This window comes from Ovis aries, chromosome 1 (genome assembly GCF_016772045.2).
Source record: "Ovis aries strain OAR_USU_Benz2616 breed Rambouillet chromosome 1, ARS-UI_Ramb_v3.0, whole genome shotgun sequence".
Lineage (NCBI taxonomy): Eukaryota > Metazoa > Chordata > Mammalia > Artiodactyla > Bovidae > Ovis > Ovis aries.
Window position 1 is genome coordinate 106,173,362 of NC_056054.1, and position 20,786 is coordinate 106,194,147.

The 20,786-nt window shown below is 50.2% G+C and overlaps 1 protein-coding gene across 1 annotated transcript; it reads left to right on the plus strand.

Moving 5' to 3' along the window:
* The first annotated feature begins 914 nt into the window (after positions 1-914).
* SEMA4A (semaphorin 4A) lies at positions 915-20,276 on the plus strand. The gene is made up of 15 exons (XM_012183126.4): positions 915-1,134; positions 1,903-2,073; positions 3,805-3,965; positions 5,325-5,387; positions 5,657-5,755; positions 5,972-6,077; positions 6,893-7,009; positions 7,692-7,816; positions 7,984-8,156; positions 9,228-9,378; positions 14,921-15,101; positions 16,562-16,680; positions 16,790-16,947; positions 18,507-18,607; positions 18,984-20,276. Exons 2-15 carry the CDS (start codon positions 1,932-1,934, stop codon positions 19,574-19,576), a joined length of 2,289 nt encoding a protein of 762 aa, XP_012038516.2. The 5' UTR covers positions 915-1,134; positions 1,903-1,931; the 3' UTR covers positions 19,577-20,276.
* Positions 20,277-20,786: the final 510 nt, after the last annotated feature.

Below are 20,786 nucleotides of genomic sequence, written 5' to 3' on the forward strand. Positions count from 1 at the left end.
GACTCTTTGCGACCCCATGGACTTGTAGCCCACCAGACTCCTCTATCCACGGTATTTCCCAGGCAAGAATATTGGTGTGGGTTGCTATTTCCTTCTCCAAGGGATCTTTCCGACCCAGAGATTGAGCTCGGGTCAATCTGCATTGCAGGCAGATTATATATAAACATATTCCTTTTCAGATTGTTTTCCATTATAGGTTATTACAAGTATTAAATATAGGTCCCTGTACTATAGTGGAGAAGGCAATGGCACCCCACTCCAGTACTCTTGCCTGGAAAGTCCCATGGATGAGAAGCCTGGTAGGCTGCAGTCTGTGGGGTCGCTAAGAGTCAGACACGACTGAGTGACTTACTTCACTTTCACTTTTCACTTGCACGCATTGGAGAAGGAAATGGCAACCCATTCCAGTGTTCTTGCCTGGAGAATCCCAGGGAAGGGGAATCCTGGTGGGCTGCCGTCTCTGGGATCACACAGAGTCGGACATGACTGAAGCGACTTAGCAGCAGCAGCAACCTGTACTATACAGCAGGTCCTTGTTGTTCACAGTTGTATTGTTTTTTAAAGACTATGGCTCGGTTGGACGTGGGAGGTCTGAAAGGTTACCCCACTTCAGGGATTTCCCTGTTGGTAGGAGTGGAGAGACCCCACCTCGTGGGTAAGTGAAAAGAGGAATATGAAAGATGGTATCATGTCCCCTATCTGGGAAATCTTGAGCAAGAGGTAAAATCCCTGCTAGGCTTGTTAGACTGGCTGTGACAAGATAGAGGGACAGGGGAATGGCTGAAATGACCTAGAAACTTTCTGGCCTTTTAAACTTTCTTGATAGACAGGTGAGAGGAGGGCCAAAGAGAGAGGTGTGTCTCCTTTTATTCCCCTCCCAATCAACCAACTTCCGCCCAAGCCAGGGATCTGTCACAACTCGAGAGGTGGAAATTCTGGTTTCCCTTGCCCAGAGCTCCCAGTGCGGGCTTTGCCACTATGGGTACCTGGAGGGCCGCACTCCTGGCCCAGCCAGGCTGAGCCTCCCGTCCCCCACCTCTGGGGCCTGGGAGCCCTCCCTTCTTCTTTCTCTTGGATGGCACCCCCTGCCCAAGAGTCTGGATACCTGGGTTCTATGCTGTGTCTGGCTCAACGGTACGTGAGATGTGATGGCTGACTGGAGGGGTGGCAGTCCAAGGGGAGGATTATGCAGAGACCAGGGAGACGGACAGCAGCAGCACTAAGACCAGAGGGGGGCGGGCAGCTGCAGAGGCTGGGAGACGACCAGCCGCTCCCTGCCCTGGGCCACTTTCCGTGTGATGCTAGTAGCCAGCCTGGAGGGCTGGTCTCCCATCTCCTCTCTGCAAGAAGAGGCCTGTAGGCCTCAGAGTCAGAGAACAGAGCAGGCCGATTCAGACCTGGTCTTCTTGTTTGGGTCATCAGAGGGCAGGGCTGAGTACAAGGCCCTGGTTATCAAGAGATCTGAAAGCGCCGGGAGAATCAAGTCTGAAGAACCTATATTGTGAGTGCAGGAAGCTGCTCCCTAGAAAGTCCTGGAGCCAGGACCAGGCAGTGGTTTTGGATCTGGGCTACGGGAGGAGGAAAGGCAAAGAGTAGATAACAAGAAGGACTTCCTTGAGAGTAAGGTGAGGAAAGGCAGAGCCGGGCTATTGGTGCAGAGAGATCATAAGGGATGGGGAAAAACTGGACTTCAGCCCGGAGGGGAGAGTGGGGCAGAGTGAGCCTGTTAGAATGATGGAAGTGAGACTCTCTGAGGGCACGCTGGAGAGGAAACTGGCCCGTTCCCCTAGCATCCCCCCCCTGCCATACACACTTCTGCTGCCTGGGGCTCTCTGATTGGTTCCCAGGGGGGATGTGGTAAGGACGGCTCACCCAGAGAGTACCCGGTGCCTGTTTCCCCAGAGACGTCCAGTGACAGCCCCTGGCTGAGCATGGCCCTTCCAGCCCTGGGCCTGGACTCCTGGAGCTTCCTGGGCCTTTTCCTCTTCCAGCTGCTCCTGCTGTTCCTGCCACCGCCGACAACTGCGGGGGGTGAAGGGCAGGGACCCACACCCAGGGTCAAATACTATGCAGGTAAGGGTTTGATGATCAGGAAGTAGGGGATGGCAGCCCCGGGCTGGAGGCGGGTGGAGGAAGGAAAGAGAGAATGGAAGGAGAGGGGCAGGAACTTGGACTTGGAGAAACCACAATAGATAAGTCATGGAGAGGCAGAGGGCGTCAGGGAGAGAGAGACAGCCAGAAATAGAAATTCAGGCTGAGAAAGGAGTGAATGATGAAAATCACTTGGGGGAGAGACTGAGGACAGGGAGGTGAGGGGAGCAGGAGGCCAGGGGCGATGCGCCTTCTGGTTCTCCAGAGCTGGTGATTTCTCTTTCCCTCCTTCAGTGTCACTGTTATCAAACTGGGCACTTCAAACCCATAACTGCTTTCATGCCCTCAAATGCCCCAAGGACATTTGTGGCTTAAGGGAATCCATGGACCGGGTGACCCAGGACATAAAGTGCACAGATGATGCTGGACCATGCTGTGTCCAATACTGTGGACACCAGGAATATAAGAACTCAGAGTAGCCTTGCTGGGATATGGGCCCTGGGACCCTGTGGGCACAGTTTGACTGGTTTCTTACTGCGGCTGTGGGGGCTGCTGGCCCTCCACCTCCAAGGAAAAGACTCAAGGAAGGACATGGGCCCTGTCGGAGTTGTAGGGGCAGGGTCTCCTGGGCATGGCTGAGTCTTTAACATCTTTCTGGGGCAATGTGGTAAAGGAAATGCATGTTGCCCATTGATGGAAGGGCCTCCCTTGTGTTAGGTGCTGGGATTACAGCATAAACCCTGCCCCCAAGGTGCTGATGGTCCCCAGGGGCAGGCAGGTGGGCCATCACACAGCCATACTCGAGGGTGATCAGTTCAATGACAGAGGGGTTTATACAGCTCTGGGGAGGCCAGCCTCTCTGGCACCTTGCCCCAACTCCTCTGCGTGGTTGGTGCTAATATTCTCTGAGCCTCCGGAGCTAACAGTTAGCTGATCAGTCCTCTAATGCAAAAGTGCAAATGTGCTCATGAGAGAGAGAGAGTTTGAGAAGCTCATCTCTCTGCGCCAGGGGACCTATGTGCCAGGGGACCGGCCACACACGCCCACCTCTGCCACATCGCAGTGATGGGGAGACCTCAGGGAATCTCCCACAGCCAGCCGAAATCCCCAGTCCAGGTGATATCCAGGCGCCTGCAGGAAACTCGAGAAAAACATTTTCTTTCTGTTCCACCTATGGCAGTGGTTCTCGTGGTGGAAATTTCCTGTAGAGGAGGGAAGGAAAGCGGGGTTGGTGACTGGGACAACTGCAACCCACGGTTACTCTGACACATAGTCCTATCTACCTCTAGCCTTGTCTGTGGCTGCCAACACCTTCCTGTCTGTCTATCTGCTCTCTGCCCTCCCTGCCTGTGAGGACTGACGTGTCCTCCCCAGCCGCAGCCCCCTAGGCCTGGAAGAACATCCCTTGTGCCTCGCTTTATTTCCTGTCCCTTTGTCTGTCTCTTGAGTGTGGGCCACCCTCCGTCTGTCCCAGGCTGTTATTGCCCTGTCTCTGGTTGTCTTTCCTCTCCACTATGAGCTCAGCACCCAATGCTCCTAGGCCATCAGCAGGGTCGGGCAGAGCAGGGATCTGCTGCTGAGGAGTGGGTCCGGCTGCAAGGGCTGGGGGGAGCACACTCTGCCAACCCTTTCCTTTCCCTGCTTTTCTCTCAGAAATCAGCTGCTTGCCCACTGCCTTCTCATCACTCACCCTTTCTCACCACCTCTCAACAGGGGATGGACGCAGAGCTCTTAGCTTCTTCCACCAAAAGGGCCTCCAGGACTTTGACACTCTGCTCCTGAGTGATGATGGAGGCACTCTCTATGTGGGGGCTCGAGAGGCCATTCTGGCCTTGAATATCGAGGATCCTGGGGTGCCAAGGCTGAAGAACATGGTGAGAGGCCAGGGAAAGGGTGAGGGCTGGAAGTGAGGAGGGGGCTGGCAGCTGCCCTGTGCCTGGGCTGTCTATGCATGGATAACTACCCAATTTGCTGTCATCTATAATCAGCAACGATTAGCAGTTCTTTATTTTATTTTATTTTATTATTTTACTTTATAATACTGTATTGGTTTTGTCATACATTGACATGAATCCACCACGTGTGTACATGAGTTCCTGATTAGCAGTTCTTGGTATAGACATATACCTGTATGATGTTTCTGACAGACAAGAAACACAACAGTGGCCTCACACTTCATGGGTACCATGAATACTGGTTGAATAATACTAATCGCTAAAATGGCTGATATGGAAATTGACAAAGTGAACGTGAAAGTTGCTCAGTCGTGTCCAACTCTTTGCAACCCCGTGGATAGTCCATGGAATTCTCCAGGCAAAAATACTGGAGTGGGTGAAGGGGATCTTCCCAACCCAGGGATTGAACCCAGGTCTCTTGCATTGCAGGCAGATTCTTTACCAGCTGAGCCACCAGGGAAGCCCAAGAATACTGGAGTGGGTAGCCTATCCCTTCTCAAGGGTCTCCTTCCCGACCCAGGAATCGAACCAGGATCTCCTGCATTAGCAGGCGGATTCTTTACCAGCTGAGCTACCAGGAAAGCCCCAATACTAATTGTTAAAATGACTGATATGGAAACTGACATATGAGAGAAACATTGACTCAAACTATATCAATAATGTGATATCCACCCACTGGAAGATATCACTGAAGCTTCTGTGTTAAATTATAGTCACCCTACCCACAGGAATAATGTGAGGGAGAAAGGGAGAGGGAAGGAATAGAGGGAGGGAGGGAGCAAGCAATTACTGAGCATCTCAACACCGTCTGTGTTGCTCAGTGTGTGGTCTGTGGGCCACCTGCACATATAGGATGCGGATTAAAAATACAGTTTCTCTGAGGTGTGAGGAACCGAAAATTTTTAACAATTTCCCCAGGAAGTGTGTTTTGTTTTGTTTCCAGCTGCTGCTTTGTGTACCATGCATGGCATTAGGTGCTTTACATACAGAAATCTGTGCCATTGACCAAGATCACTCAACCAGTAAGTGGCTGAGTCTAGGTTCAAGCTCAGGTCTCATTCCATTGACCATGTTCTTACATGGAGCTGTGTCCTCATGAATATCAGTATCATTAGAGTAATAGCCAGGGTCACAAAGTGAGGTTCTCACAGCCTACCAGCATGCAACTAACCATTATGCCTGCGGGTGATTTCACACCAGAGCCAAGGAGGGGGTAGCAGGTCGGAGAACTCAAGATCTCATTCCCTTCATCTCCCCTCTCCCAATGCCCTACTTCAGATACCCTGGCCAGCCAGTGACAGAAAAAAGAGTGAATGTGCCTTTAAGAGGAAGAGCAATGAGGTAAGTAGGGGTGGCGATACTGGGGCTCTGGAAGAGAGCCCTGGTGTCCCCAGGCCATCACTGGATGACCTTAGGTGAGGCAGGCAGCAGAGGACGCTTGTCTGAGTCATGGTGTCCTAGAGGATCATGATCACGTGGCCTGCTGTTCTATGGGGACTGCCTCAGCATTGCCCAGTCCTTCTCCCTACTGGCGAGTGAGGGAGCAGTCCTCCAGGGGCCGGAAGTCTGGGGCAAGTGTCCCGGAGGCCTGAACTGTCTCTCTCCCCCAGACACAGTGTTTCAACTTTATTCGTGTCCTGGTATCCTTCAACGCCACCCACCTCTACGCCTGCGGCACGTTCGCCTTCAGCCCTGCTTGCACCTTCATTGTGAGTTATCTGGCGCAGGCTCTCAGGCCCCACCTCACCTCCACCCCCAGCTCATCCTCTGCAGCTCTGAAAAACTCTGATGTTGCAGCCCAGGGTCCTTGTGAGCTTCCGAGCTCCAGGTCAATTTTCCTCTGCACCCTCTACCCCTTCCTCCCTCAGGTCCCTCCTTTCCTTTCTCTGGCGTTCTGGCCCCCCCAGCCACGTTCCCCCCTCTAGGAACTCCAAGACTCCAAACTGTTGCCCATCTCGGAGGACAGGGTCGTGGAGGGGAAAGGCCAAAGCCCCTTCGACCCCACCCACAAGCACACGGCTGTCATGGCAGGTGAGTGTCGGGTCCCCTGGTCCATCCCAACGACTGCTTTCCCCGGTCACTCTGTGACACAGGGAATCTGACGATTTCCTGAAAGGTGAGAGGACAAAGGGAGGGGAAGCCAGGAGCCTCAGAGCATAAAATCAGAGGGAGTATCAGGTACCCCAACCAGTTGAAGCTGCCACAAGGGAGGTGGGGCAAGATGGATGTGGAGGGATGCACAGAGGTAGGAGGGTCCTGGAAGGGTCTCAGACAGGGAAGAGGCCTGAGAGTCACCATTTGTTCAATAAGCAGGCTCTGTATGAACAGCCCCTCTGGTGTGCCAGGCATTGTGCTAGGAAACGTAGGGATTGAGGAAATCATGGTGCTGTGCCCTCATGGACACAAACCATCATTCCCCCCACCCCCTGGCTTCCTGGCCTTTGACTGAGTGGGACCTTGAAAGACAAGTAGATGGGCAGGGAAAGTGTTCCAGGAAGAAAAGGGTAGGCCCTCATGTATAGAAACAAAACAGCCATCCTGGGGGAACAATGAGTGATTCTAACTGGCAAGTGGTTCAGCTGGGTATGGGAGGCAGGAGCCAGAGAAAGGCTGGAAAAATGCCAAAACACTGAAGGCCATAAAGTTGGCCAGTCCCTGTGGGAGAAGGGCCTAAGAACGGTGCTCAGGGTGGGCTGTGAGCTGGGCTTTGGGACTCCACGGGAAGGTACAGAACAAATGAAGAAGGCCACAGACTGATGTCAACGCTGACCTCAGTCAGAGGCAGATCTGAGAAGGGCAGGGGCACCCTCCAGCTGACAAGATCCCCCCTCCTCTCCTCACATTAGATGGGATGCTCTTTTCCGGCACCATGAACAACTTCCTGGGCAGTGAGCCCATCTTGTTGCGCACTCTGGGATCCCAGCCTGTCCTCAAGACTGACAATTTCCTCCGCTGGCTGCAACGTAAGGATCTCAGCCCCACCCAGCACAGGTCTGGCCCCCTTCCCCAAGTCCCGGAGACCTGCCACTCTGAACTGCTGTTAATTCACTCAACTCTCAGTGGTTGAGGCGTACTACATGCAAGGCGATACTGCAGGGAAGACAGAGCTCCTGTCCTGAGAAGGTTTCATCTTTTTAAAAAAAACTTTAATTTTTAAACAAGTTTGGTTGCACTGGGTCTTCGTAGTTGCGCAGGCTTTTCCCCTCTGGTTGTGGCGAGCGAGGGGCTACCCTCCAGTCGTGGGCAGTGCATGGGCTTCTCATTGTGGTGGCTGCTCTTGTTGGGAAGCGCAGGCTCTAGAGCAAGCAGGCTTCAGTAGCTGCAGCACACGGGGTCGCAGCGGTTGTGGGTCTCTCTGGCTCTGGGGCACAGGTTCAATAGTTGAAGCCCACAGGCTTAGCGGCTGCATGTGGGATCTTCCCTGACAAGGGATCAAACGTTTGTCTCCTGCATTGGCAGGGAAACTCACTAAGCTTTCATCTTATGTAAATAATTAAAGTACCTCCCCTCACCCATGGCCACGCCTCGACCAGCCGTGGATCAGGGGCATAGTACCTCCTGGTCTTCAGAGTCAAAGAGTTTTCCCAAAGGGGACCAGGACACCTAAGTGCTCCATTTCTTAGCCTATTTGCCCTTCCCCTGCAGCGGACGCCTCCTTCGTGGCAGCCATCCCTTCCACCCAGGTGGTCTACTTCTTCTTCGAGGAGACAGCCAGCGAGTTTGAGTTCTTCGAGAAGCTTCACATTTCCCGGGTGGCCCAAGTCTGCAAGGTCGACAGCCTGGTGGGAGGCGGGGCTGGCCGTGGAGAAGCCAATGGGGGAGATGGCAGAGGCGGGGCCGGGCGCTTAGGGCCCAATGGGGGTGAGGGGGCGGGTTAGAGGGCGTGGTCACGCGTGGGCCGTCGGGGGACCCTCTGACTCTTAGACTGCGCCCCTAGAATGACATGGGTGGCGAAAAGTTACTGCAGAAGAAGTGGACCACCTTCCTAAAGGCCCAGCTGCTTTGCACCCAGCCGGAACAACTTCCCTTCAACGTTATCCGTCACGCTGTCCTGCTGGCAGACAATTCCTCTACCGATCCCCAGGTCTACGCAGTCTTTACCTCTCAGTGGTGAGTAGCTAGGCGAGGGCGTGGGGGTTAGAAGTGGGATTTGGGGTCAGCCCCCATCTCGCCCTGGCCCGCCAGGGAGGGTTGGAACTGATGTGAGCGAAGCACAAACTCCACACTTCACATATGAAGACATTTGATCATCACCATCTCCCAGGAATTTGACTCACGCCCTTAATGTAGGGCTCAATGTAGATAGGGAAAATAAAGCTCAGAAAGGTTCTTATTAGTTTATGTCCTGCCTGGTTCCAAAAAGGATAGGAGGCAGCTTACAAAAGGCAAACATTAAAATAAAATAAACCTATGAGGAAATGGACATAAAAGGAGAATAAGAGAACCCAGCAATCGAGTCAGCATGTTACAGATGTTTATCACTTATACAGTTGGGGATGTTGGGAGACATGTAGCTGTGAACTTCCTAGTGGTCATAACATAAAGCGAAACAGCATCAACAACATAAGATGAAAATAAAGTCTTTGCTTGGAGGTTGAGACTTATTTGTTGTGGTCTGGCTCCCACAGCTTTCAGGTGTCTGCTGACAATGTATCAGGTACCAAAGATATCTTTTGTAAGCAGGGTCTGGTATCTGTGGCTTCCAGGACCGAGAATATGGTTTATGCCACAGTCAGGTTAAAAGGAAACAATAGAGACAGAGCTTTTGTCTCCACAGACCAGGGCGGAAGGAATAAAAATAGTCTTGTAGTTGGGTTCTGTTTGGTTATCTGAGGACCGAGAATGCACTGGACCCCCAGGGAGGAGAGCTTCATCTGGAGCCTGTCCGGGAGCTGGCTACATTGCTTCTCCCATAGAGGCTCAGTCTGGGCAGGCCAGGCGGGTGACGCCCCAGGGCCTGAGCCCAAATTAGTTCTCATTAAGGATAACCACACCTCAGATCCTAAAATGGGATAAAGTCTGGGACTCTCCTAGCTCTTATCGCCTCGGCTGGGGACTGACCCAGCCCTTCATACTTCTCCCCTTCTGGGGTTTTTCACCAAAAGCGGGACAAGGTGGGAGGGGGAGCTTCCTGGTATAGCAGAGGACGTTACAGACGACATCCCCTCTGGCTGTCTCCAGGCACCTTGGTGGGACCAGGAGCTCTGCTGTCTGCGCTTTCTCACTCAAGGACATCAAGAATGTCTTTGAGGGGAAGTATAAGGAACTGGACAAAGAGACTTCACGCTGGACTACTTATGAATATCCTGATATCAGTCCACGGCCAGGCAGTGTGAGTATCATCCACGCCACTGAGTAAATCCCTCCTCCCCAAGACATATAATATGCGTGTCAAAGCACCTGTCACAGCATGCTAGTGCCCCATAAATGCTAGTGCTCCCCACACCCCTAAGTCTTGTCTGCTCAGATATTCACCCATTCCCGCTGCCCACATTCCACATCCATGGTGTCCAGCCCCATCCTAAACACAGAATAGCACCCCTGTACCCCAGCTAAGTGCACACCATATGCTTGGGTATATCACTGAAAAACAAAGGCGCACAGGCTGTGCCAAGGACTTTCTTGGGCCTCTTCATCTGCATTTCTTAGTTAACTTTTGTTTTTGGATTGGAGTTGTATATGTACAACATTCGAAGAAGATTTACATGGTTGGTTACAAACAACAGCCCAGTTTCCTCTCTTCAGCACTTTTCCCTCTCTAGAGACAATCATCTTCAACTCTTTTAGCTGATTCTTTTGATTTTATCCCCAAATCTCAAAATATGTTTATTGCTATTCCTTGATGCTTCCATTTCAGGCAGCATCTATTGAATTCCCATTGTGGATGGTGAAGATTTAACCGTGTCTCCCCATCCCCACCCCCACTCAGCAATGAGCTGGATCTGACTCGCAGCAACTAGCAAGAACCCTTTGTGCATCTCTTTCCAAATCCGAGTTCAGTAACATTACATTGATAGCTTGAAATTAGCCATGATGGGAATAATACATTATGGAAATCAGCAAAATCATCATCTCAGAGCAGCCTTACCAACACACTGCTGTACCCACCTCTTATCTCCTAGCATTGGTTTATAGTCAGTTTGGTCAGGCCAGTATTTATATTATGATTCATTACTCACAGCTGAGCCATGTAGTAGGCCATGATTATTTTTCCTTTTTGCATAATTAAAAAAATTTTCCCTGGGGTTAGTAATTATCTTGATTTTTTTTTTGCTTTGTTTTCTAAGCTCTTATCTTTAATTCAACCCCAAACTCTACGTCAATTAACTGAATCTCTTTTGAAAACAGACCCATTTGGTAGTCTAAGAGTTTCATTTTCCTGGAAATCCCTTCTATCTCCTGCAGTCTTGACTACCTCTTTGTCTCGTGTACATCCGGAGCACAGCTGCCATCCTGGAAGCTCCCTTCCTCATCATTCTGGGCATTCCCTTTTCCTCTTTCTTGTGATAATCTGGTGTTTCTTGCATCCCACAACTTCCTATTTTTTCTTTCTTCCACTGTCTTATTTTAGTGGAGGATGGGTGGGTGGTGCTAGGTTGCTTCAGTTGTGTCTGACTCTGTGCAACCCTATGGACTATAGCCTGCCAGGCTCCTCTGTCCATGGGATTCTCCAGGCAAGAACACTGAGTGGGTTGCCATGTCTTCCTCCAGGGACTCTTCCCAACCCAGGGATCAAAACCGTGTCTGTTACGTCTCCTGCATTGGGAGGTGGGTTCTTTACCACTAGAGCAGCCAGGACAGCCTCTGTAAATTCCTGGAAAGGAATACACAGCAGGTAAATTTTTGTGAGACCCTGAATGTCTGAAAATGTCTTCATTCTACATTCATCTTAGATAGTTTGCTTAGTTGTATCTATTTTAATTCTAGGAAAAAATAATCTTCCTTTCAGACTTGGAAGCCGTCCTCTATTATATTCTAGCTTACAGTGCTACTGTTTGAGAAGTCTGAAGCTATTCTGATCCCCAAAGCTTTGAATATCTGTTTTTCCTTCTGAAATCTCGTAGTACCTTTTTTGTGTTGCTGGTTATTTTGAAATTTCATGATATTATGCCTTGATGGGATCTTGTTCATTTATTGCCTGGGCGTTCACTTTGCCCCCTATTAGGCCTGGAAATTTAGTTCTTTCAGTTCTAAGAAGTTTTCTTGAATTGTTACCTTTTCATTTAATACATATTTTTTAAGGTCACCTGTCACTATTGTAGGCAATGAAGACATAGTAGTGAAGGAAACAAAAAACTCTTTCTTCACGGAGAGGATATTCTGCTGTTGGAATGCTTTCTCACTTCCTTCTGAACCCCCTGGATTGGTTGGTCCTATAACTTTAAAAATCCTTTTTAGGAATTTTCCCAAGTCTTTGGTTTTGTTCTACTTTCTAAGAGAGTATCTCAATTTTATCTTCTGATCCTTCTGTCAGATTTTAAATTTATGCTAACATATTTAATTTCCTAGATTTTTTGAGCTTTGTATATGTTTTATGCTGCTGCTGCTGCTAAGTCGCTTCAGTCGTGTCCCACTCTTTGCGACCCCACAGACGGCAGCCCCCATCCCTGGGATTCTCCAGGCAAGAACACCGGAGTGGGTTGCCATTGCCTTCTCCGATGCATGAAAGTGAAAAGTGAAAGTGAAGTCGCTCAGTCGTGTCCGACTCCTAGCGACCCCATGGACTGCAGCCTAACAGGCTCCTCTGTCCATGGGATTTTCCAGGCTAGAGTACTGGAGTGGTGTGCCATTGCCTTCTCTGACAGAATAGTATAATGGACCCCTATACATCCATCAGCCAGCTGCAACTCCTCGCCAGTCAGACCACTTCATCTCTACCCCACTCACTTCCGCTCTTATTTTTTGAAGCAAATTCTGGGCATCATTTCATCTGTGTTAGTTTCCTATGGCTGCCATAACAAATTACAACAAACTTGGTGGTGTAAAACAACAGAAATTTATTCTTTCACACTTCTGGAGGCCAGGGGTTTGAAATCAAAGTTGCAGTCAAGGTTGGGTCCTCCTGGAGGGCCTGAGAGAGAATCCGTTCGGCGCCTCACTCCCGCCCTGGCTGGGGCGGTCTTTGGCGTTCTCTCACTCCAGTCTCTGCCTCTGCCGTCACGTTGCCTTATCTCTGCGTATCCCCTCCTCTTCTCTTATGAGTCCACTTGTCGTTGCATTTAGAGCCCATTGTGATCCAGAATGAGTCATCTTGAGACGTTTAATTATATCTACAAATACCCTTTTGCCAAATAAAGTCACACTCCCAGGTTTTCAATGGGCATACCTTTGGGTGGCTACCATCCATTCCATTACCTCATCCATAGTGATTTTCGTATCACCCAAGATAAGGGCTTTGAAAAAAATAATGTATAGTTCCATCATTACACCAAAAAAATAACGCATGCGTGCATGTTTAGTTATTCAGACGTGTCTGACTTTTTGTGATCCCATGGACTGTAGCCCGATGGGCTCCTCGGGATTTTCCAGGCAAGAATACTGGAGTGGGTTTCCACTCCCTTCTCCAGGGATCGAACCCAGGTTTCCTGCATTGCAGGTGGATTCTTTACCATCTGAGCCACCACGGAAGCCCCCCACTCTGCCCAAATTAATAACAGTTTCTTAATCTAATATGCAAAAGTATTCAAATTTCTAATAGTCTCATAGATATCATAAGGGTTTTCTTTTTAATATAGTTTGCTTTTGAAATCAAAATCCAAATAAGATCTGTAAATTTGGATTGGTTGTTCTTCTCAGTCTCTTTTACTCTATATGTTCCCTTTCCAACTTCTTTCTTTCTCTTACAATTTATTTGTTATATAGAATTTCCGACAGTCTGGATCTTGATGATTTTGCATCGCTGTGGTGGAGTTTAAGTATTTGCTGTTTGGATCTAGAAACTTGACCGTAAGAACTTGCTCTTAAAGTTAACTTTGGGAAGCAAAATAAAAACTTGTATTTAGTTTGGTTTTCTTTCAGGACATTTATAATCTCTGGCTGCATTCTTTGGAATAAGAACTCCTCTTTTGAAGCATTATGTATGTTCTTGTTTCATGGGTATGCTATCTTCATTCTTCTCTCTCTTAAGGTAGTAATGATACTTTGCTGTGAAGTTTTCTTTTCTCTGAATCATTTGTTTCCTCTTAAGGTTTATTAATTTTTTCCCATGTCACTGTTTGTTTATATCTTTCATGTCTACGGTTTCACTCACATATTTGGTCATCCTTGGCTATCTACTCATAGTTAAGAGCGAGGGGACCTTGAAGCTATGAAAACTCTGCACGTTGGGTGACTTGGCAACTTGAACTCCACGATAACTCCACTGAGAATGGGCTGGCTAGGCTGCTTTACTGGAGACCTTCAATATCAGTATCTTTAAGTCTTTCCTTTTGGGCCTTTAGTCAGCTTTCCTGGAGCAGATTCTTCTGGTCTTCTCTTGGAGTGAGGCGGTCTGGCTCCTGGGATCTGGGTCATGGGGAAGAAAGGCTGCGGGTGGGGGAAGAGTCTCAGCAGGTGCTGTGTCTACCTGCATTTAATCCCCTGCCTTCATCGTGGTGTGTCACCCCTCCGCTGTCCTCCAACCAGAGTCCTCTCTAGAGAATAAGCCTCCAGTCCTGGGCCAGGGTATGGAAGGGACAGTCACTCAGCTGCATGGAGCTGGGACGAAATCTGCCTGCTTCTTAAATAGATTTTCAAATATAGCCTTTCTTTTGCCCCGTTTCCAGAGGGGACTGAGGCCACTAATTTATGAACTTCAGAAATTCTGCCTTATAAATCAGAATTTAAGCCTGGGCTGGCTTAGAAAGATTCTTTTTTCCTGCTAAGTCTTTTCCCTTTTGTTCATTTGCTTTCTAGCTTCCCAAATGTGGCTGCTTTTGCCTCCTCTCATGTTCTCACATGTCTTTTTTAAAAAAAAATCCCTTTTGGAGGATGTGAGAGTAGGTACATGTGCTCATTCTGGCATCTAAATGAGATACAGATGTTATTACGTCACTTTACAGATAGGAAGTTGCGGCTCACAGAGGTAGGGTAACTTGTCTGAGGACACAGCACGTAGGTGATGCAGCTGTGGCTGGCTTTAAGACAGTGCTGTTGGAAACGGAGGACAAGAATCGTGACCAGTGATCAGGACACAGGTGTCCCAGAGCCACAATATGCTGTTGTTGGCAGGGCCTTTCAAGAACAGCCGGTCCAACCCCCTCATTTTATGGGTAAGAAAAAGAAGGCCCAGAATGGAGAAGGGACTCTCCCCGAGTCGTGCATCCAATTCATGCCAAACCATGATGCAGAATACTCCCTGCTACACCACCCCTTTTTGTGACAGACTGCAGTCCATTATTGACTCTGTGAACATTTATTGGGCCCCAACTGAGTACTAGGTCCTATGCTAAGCCTGGGCCTACAGACATGAGTTCAGGGTGGTCCTTACCTGCAGGGGATCCTCACCCTACTTTCTGCTGGTGGCTGGGCATCCTTGGTGACGGGGATGATGGATAGAAATAATGACAGCTAACGCTTATCAAGTACTTACTTCATGCCAAGTACTGCTCTAATTACTTTTCATGTAATTCGCTTGCATCCTCATAGCAAGTCTGTGCTGTGTTGATAATAGGCCCAGTTCACTGTTAAGGAACCTCAGACATGCTGAATTCAGACGCTGCATTTTAAAGCCAGGCAGTGCCAGAGTGCAGCTTTAATCACAATCCTGAAATGAGGACTGCCAAGAGGGAGGGAGGCAAAGGAGATTAGCCAAGGGGGAGGGAGGGAGAGAAGAGGCCATGGGTGGGTTGAAGGGAAGGAGAACGCTGACCTGATCTGCCTCCTTCCCCCTTCAGTGCTCCGAGGGCCCCTCCTCTGACAAAGCCTTGACCTTCATGAAGGACCATTTCCTGATGGATGAGCCAGTGGTGGGGACACCCCTGCTGGTGAAGTCTGGTGTAGAGTACACACGGCTTGCGGTGGAGACAGCCCAGGGCATCGACGGGCAGAGCCATCTGGTCATGTACCTGGGCACCAGTGAGTAGAGGGCTCCAGGGCACCCCTCAAGGGACTGGAGCCTGGGTTGCAACTCAGGTTGAGGGGGGAGACCTTTAAGTTCATTCACTCATGCATTCATTCAGCAAATTCTTTTTTTAATTGGATGATAATTGCTTTATAATATTGTGTTAGTTTCTTCTGTACCACAGTGTGAATCAGCTATACGTATACATATAACCCCTCCCTTCTGGACCCCCCACCATCCCACCCCTCTAGGTTATCACGAAGCAGCAAATATTTATCTGAGCACCTGCGCTGTGCCTGGCACCCAGCTAGGCTCTGAAAATCTAGCAGAGGAACCAAAGAGCCCCATCCCTAACTTTTCTGAACGTTCAGTCTGGTGGGGTAGAGAAGCATGAAGGGTTTTGGTGACCTTAGCAAGTGCTGTTTATCTTATTTATTTATCTTATGGGGGGAACCATGCTAGAAAGGTGAAGAGTAAGGGAGGATAGAGGAGGAGTGTATAGACTTGGGGAGGGAGAAGATGGGCAGGAAGTAGAGGGAGCTCTTAGGTGAAGGCTTTTGTGTTTTCTATGAAGTAGGAGAACACAAGGTCATGAGTGGTGGGGACTGAAGGATGGAAAAGGCCGATTTGAGAAGAGAGAAGTAGATTCAAATATTCTTTGTGGAAGGAAGGAGAGACGGTCTGTCGGGGGATGGGGAAGATTGTGAAGCATATGTATTGAGGGCCTGGCTAAGGTGGATGACCTTGAGCTTTAGTAGAAGCAGCCCATCAGGTTCATTATTTCTTTTAGGACATCAGCTATGCCTATATTGAGTACACAGTCGAGAACGAAACAGACAAAAAGCTAGCTCCTTTTGGAGTGCATGGAGACAGACAAACATACTGAAGGAATCAATTACTTGGCACATTATGAGATCAGAAAATAAATAGAACAGTGTGATGGGGTGGTCAGGAATGCTTGTTGGGAAGGTGGTAATTTTTGAAAGGGTGGTTGGGGTAGACCTCACTGAACTTTGAGTAGAGACCCTTGACAGCAGTGAGGGAGGCTGGTGATGTGATTTTCTCCAGAAGTGATTAAAAGTCCACATATCCATGAAGAAAGGGGATAGTTCGGTTCCTCTAGGGCTGGAGTTTGACCAGGCAGTTTCCAAGGAAGGACTGAGAGGCAAGGGATTTCCAGCCATTTACAAAGGCTCCGTCTCCTTGGCAACGGAAGGAAATGGCCTGACAGATCTGTGTCCAGTGCAGACTTTAGAAGGAACTTTCTTTCTTTCTTGTTTTGGCTTCAAGGCATGTGGGATCTTAGGTCCCCAAGCAGGGATCAAATCAGCACGCCTTGCATGGAAGCCCAAAGACCTAACCGCTGGGCCAGCAGAGAAGCCCCAGAAGGAACTTTCTGACAGCTAGGGGAGGCCATCTGGAGTCAGAGAGCAAGCATGAGAGGCTAGGTGCTTTCAGCTCTCTCTCTCCACAGGCACTGGCTCCCTCCACAAGGCTGTGGTGAGTGGCCACCACAGTGCTCATCTGGTGGAGGAGATTCAGCTGTTCCCTGACCCTGAACCTGTTCGCAACCTGCAGCTGGCCCCTACCCAGGTGGGAAAGGGCCTGACCCTCAGATGGGGTCTCCAGGGGGGCAGGTCTTGGGTGCTAGGTCCTTACTAGGTGTGGCAGGGTGACTTGACAGGCTTCATCTCTCTTCCAGGGAGCAGTGTTTGCAGGCTTCTCAGGAGGCATCTGGAAGGTTCCTCGAGCCAACTGTAGTGTCTACGAGAGCTGTATGGACTGTGTCCTTGCCCGGGACCCTCACTGTGCCTGGGACCCTGAGTCTCAAACCTGCCGCCTCCTGCCCACCCCCATCGTGTGAGTGCCAGTTACCCAGGGTGTGCGTCTGGGTTCCCTCTTTCCAGATGCTATGAGGTTGGTGCAAAAGTAATTGCGGTTTAGGGCTGTGAATTTTATATCATTTTAACTAGGCTCAAACACATCTTTATTAATCAAAATAGGAACTGTTACAATCAATACATTTTTTGCCAACAAGAAATAAGTTGGTTTATTCCCGAAGCATAAAAATCTGTGCTTCAGGATTCGATGAGCTCTTGGAAACCATTTTCTGCTGGTTGTGGAAGCGTTTTCCCTTCAAAAAGTTGCTTGAAGAAGTGGTAGTCGGTTGGCAAGAGGTCAGGTGAATACGGTGGATTTGGCAAAACTTTGCAGCCCAATTCGTTCAGCTTTTGAAGTGTTGGTTGTGCGGCACGTGTTTGACTGTTGTTGTGGAGAAGGGGCCCTTTCTTTTGAACTGGCTGCAGGTATTGCGGTTTTCAGTGCATCCCATCGATTTGCTGAGCATGCTTCTCAGATGTCCTGGTTTCGCCAGGATTCAGAAAGCTGTAGTGGATCAGACCTTTAGTGGTTGGACCAAAAAGAAGCTCCAAAGCACTTCTCAAAGCCAAACTTGCACCAAAAAGGGTCCTGACCAAACAATGCCCATGACCTCTTCTTGGTGCAGGTTTGGCTCTGGGAAGTGCTTTGGAGCTTCTTCTTGGTCCAACCACTGAGCTGGTAGTCACTGGGTATAGTATACAATCCATTTTTCTTTTCTCATCACACATCACAATCTGATCGAGAAACGGTTTCTTATTGTTGCATAAAATATGAGGAGACAAAACTTCAAAATGACGATTTTTTTGATTTGTGGGCAGCACCTGAGGCATTCACTTATTCAGCTTTTTCATCCTTCTAATTTGCTTCAAATGCTGAATGACCACAGAATGGTGGACATTGAGTTCTTTGGCAACTTTTGGTGTAGTTGTAAGAGGACCATCTTCAGTGACCTCTCCACTGGTCGTTGTCAACTTTCGGTGGCCGGCCATCACACTCCTCATCTTCAAGGCTCTTGTCTCCTTTGCAAAACTTCTGGAACCACCATGCACTGTACGTTTGTTAGCAATTCCTGAGCCAAATGCGTTGCTGATGTTGCGAGTTGTCTCTGCCGTCTTACGACCCACTTTGAACTCGAGTAAGAAAATTGCTCAAATTTGTAAACATCAAGTAGTAAGTCATTAGCAAAAAACATAAAGCAAAAAATATACATTAAAATGATGTATACTATAACCACATTTATTAAGAATGTATTCCGATATCAAATGGCAAATTTCAACAATGCAAAAACCGTAATTACGTTTTCATCAACCTAATACTAATGCATCTCCTCCAAGACAACCCCCGGCCTCTGGGGGCTCCTCCAGGGATGGAGTTGCAGTGTTGAGCTGTTTCAGGCCACCCTGGGCTTCTCATCCCCTGATCTCTGTTCTACCTTGTCTCCCCGACCCATCTTTCTCCCCACTGCACTTCCCTCTCTTGCTCCCTCCTCTTCCCACTCTTGCCTGTTTCAAGGGATAATTTTTGCTTTCCCTCCTCAGGAAGTCCTGGAAGCAGGACATGAAGCAAGGGAACCCAGAGTGGGCATGTGCCAGTGGCCCCATGGGCAGGAGTCTGGGGCCCAGGAGCCGCCCCCAAATCAGTGAGTGTGGGGCCAGAGAAGGTGCAAAGGCTAGGGAGGACTTCCAGTGGTGGGGACACTCCTGCATCAGTTTCTCCCCTCAGCATCTGCCTGGCTAGGGAACTGAATACCCAGAGTTGGGGTGGATTTGAATGTCAGCTGTAGGGCAGAGGGATAGGAATTCTAAGCTGGGATTCAGGATTGGGGTTGAAATTGGTTCTGGTGTCAGAGCTGGAGTTAGATGGACTGGGGCTTAGTTTGGGGCCCAGACTGGAGACAGGAAAGGGGTCAGAGCTGAGTTTAGGACTTGAAATAGAAGTTGGAGACGGGAATGGGGCCCCACATGTCAGGGCCTGCATTCTCCCCTTAACCTTTGGCCCCTTTCCTTCCCCTGCAGTTAAAGAAGTCCTGGCTGTCCCCAACTCCATCCTGGAGCTCCCCTGTCCCCAGAGCTCGGCTCTGGCCTCTTACCACTGGAGTCACGGGGTAGAAGCCATCCCAGAGGCCCCTTCCACAGTTTACAATGGATCCCTCTTGCTGCTTCTGCGAGACGGGGCGGGAGGTCTCTATCAGTGCTGGGCCACTGAGAATGACTTCTCATACCCTGTGGTCTCCTATTGGGTGCACAGTCAGGACCAGCCCCTGGCCCTGGACCCCAAACTGGCGGGCATTCCCCGGGAGCGCATGGAGGCCCCGCTGACCAGGGTTGGCGGTGGGGCTGCCCTGGCTGCCCCGAAGTCCTACTGGCCCCACTTCCTCACCGTCACCGTGCTCCTTGCCCTGGTGCTTTCAGGAGCCCTCATCACCTTCCTTGTATCCCCGTTGGGGGCACTCCGAGCCCGGGGCAAAGTCCAAGGCTGTGGGACCCTGCCCCCCAGGGAGAAAGCCCCACTGAGCAGCGAGCAGTGCCTCCAACCCCCCAAGGAAAGCAGGACCTCTGCCAGTGATATGGACGCCGACAACAACCTCCAGGGCACAGAGGTGGCTTAGACTCCGGGTACAGGCTGGGGCTGTTGGATAGGGCAGGGCACGCAGCCATTGGCTGGGGAGCCGGGAGCTGCTCCTTCCTCACTAGGCTGGGAGTAGCACCAAAGACCGCTTTCCCCCCACCAGAGGACCTTCTCCGCCATTCTGTGCCACTGATAGCGCTCAGTGAGGCTGGCACAGCAGCCTGGCTCCCCTCTGTGGAACCCGCTTCTACCAAGCATGTGGCCTCTCTAAGGGGGGCTGCCCCAGACCTGGTCCAGGCCGTGAAAGGAGGACCCAGAGAGGATCCTTCAGTTCTGGGCATCCTGGGACTGTCCAGAGACATACCGCTGCAGGAGACCCTAAACCAGCGAGCGCGTGAGCATACCACACCTGGAGGCTCCGCTCTGAAAGCAGCTGCCTCCCTGGACACCAACACTCCCCAAGGGCTCTCTAGGACTCTGCAGGGAGCCGCTCCCTCCAGCTCCCCCATCAGCTCCGCTGGGAGGTCTTTCCACAAGTCTCACCTCCTTCCATCTTGCTTCAGTTGGGGCACACTTAACCCCTTCTGGCCTGGCTGGAACGGCAGGGGTAATCTGAGCCTTGATCACTCGTTTCCCTGGCTGACCCCTGGACTCTCTTCTCTCCCCTCTCCTCTGTTTTGGAATTCAAAACCTGCTTGTCACAGACAATTTATTTTTTATTAAAAAGACAAAGCTTGTGACTGGTGCTGTTTTTTGTCAGAGCAGAGCACTCCAGCCAGGGACCGTGAGGGGAGCAGGAAGTCTGAGGACATTAGTAGGTTTGTGGGGGGATTGTTCTCTCCAGCTCCAAACCACCCCTTTCTCCCTGCCAGCTCCCTCCCAGCCCCCAAGCAGCCCCACAGCCCGCCCTTCTACTCCAGACCCTGCTGGAGAGCACCTCCAACTCTGTCTTTGGGGCCAACTCACATCTGCCTGCTGGCCAGGCAACACCTTATCCATCCCGGACTCTGTGCCGCAGCCCCACAGTTGCTGTCCTCAGCTGTCCCACACTTCTCGAGACTCCTACTCAGTCCCCCTTCCCCTCAGCAGCAGTTGGTTTCAACCCTTGGAGGGCTGAATTTATAGGAAGCCCATGCAGCCACCCCCATCCTGGCCACATCGTTCCTAATATCTGACAAATGCTCTGTGCACACCCCCTTGTCACCCTCCCACTCTGCATCCTGTCACGACGTTTGTCCTGTTTCCATCCA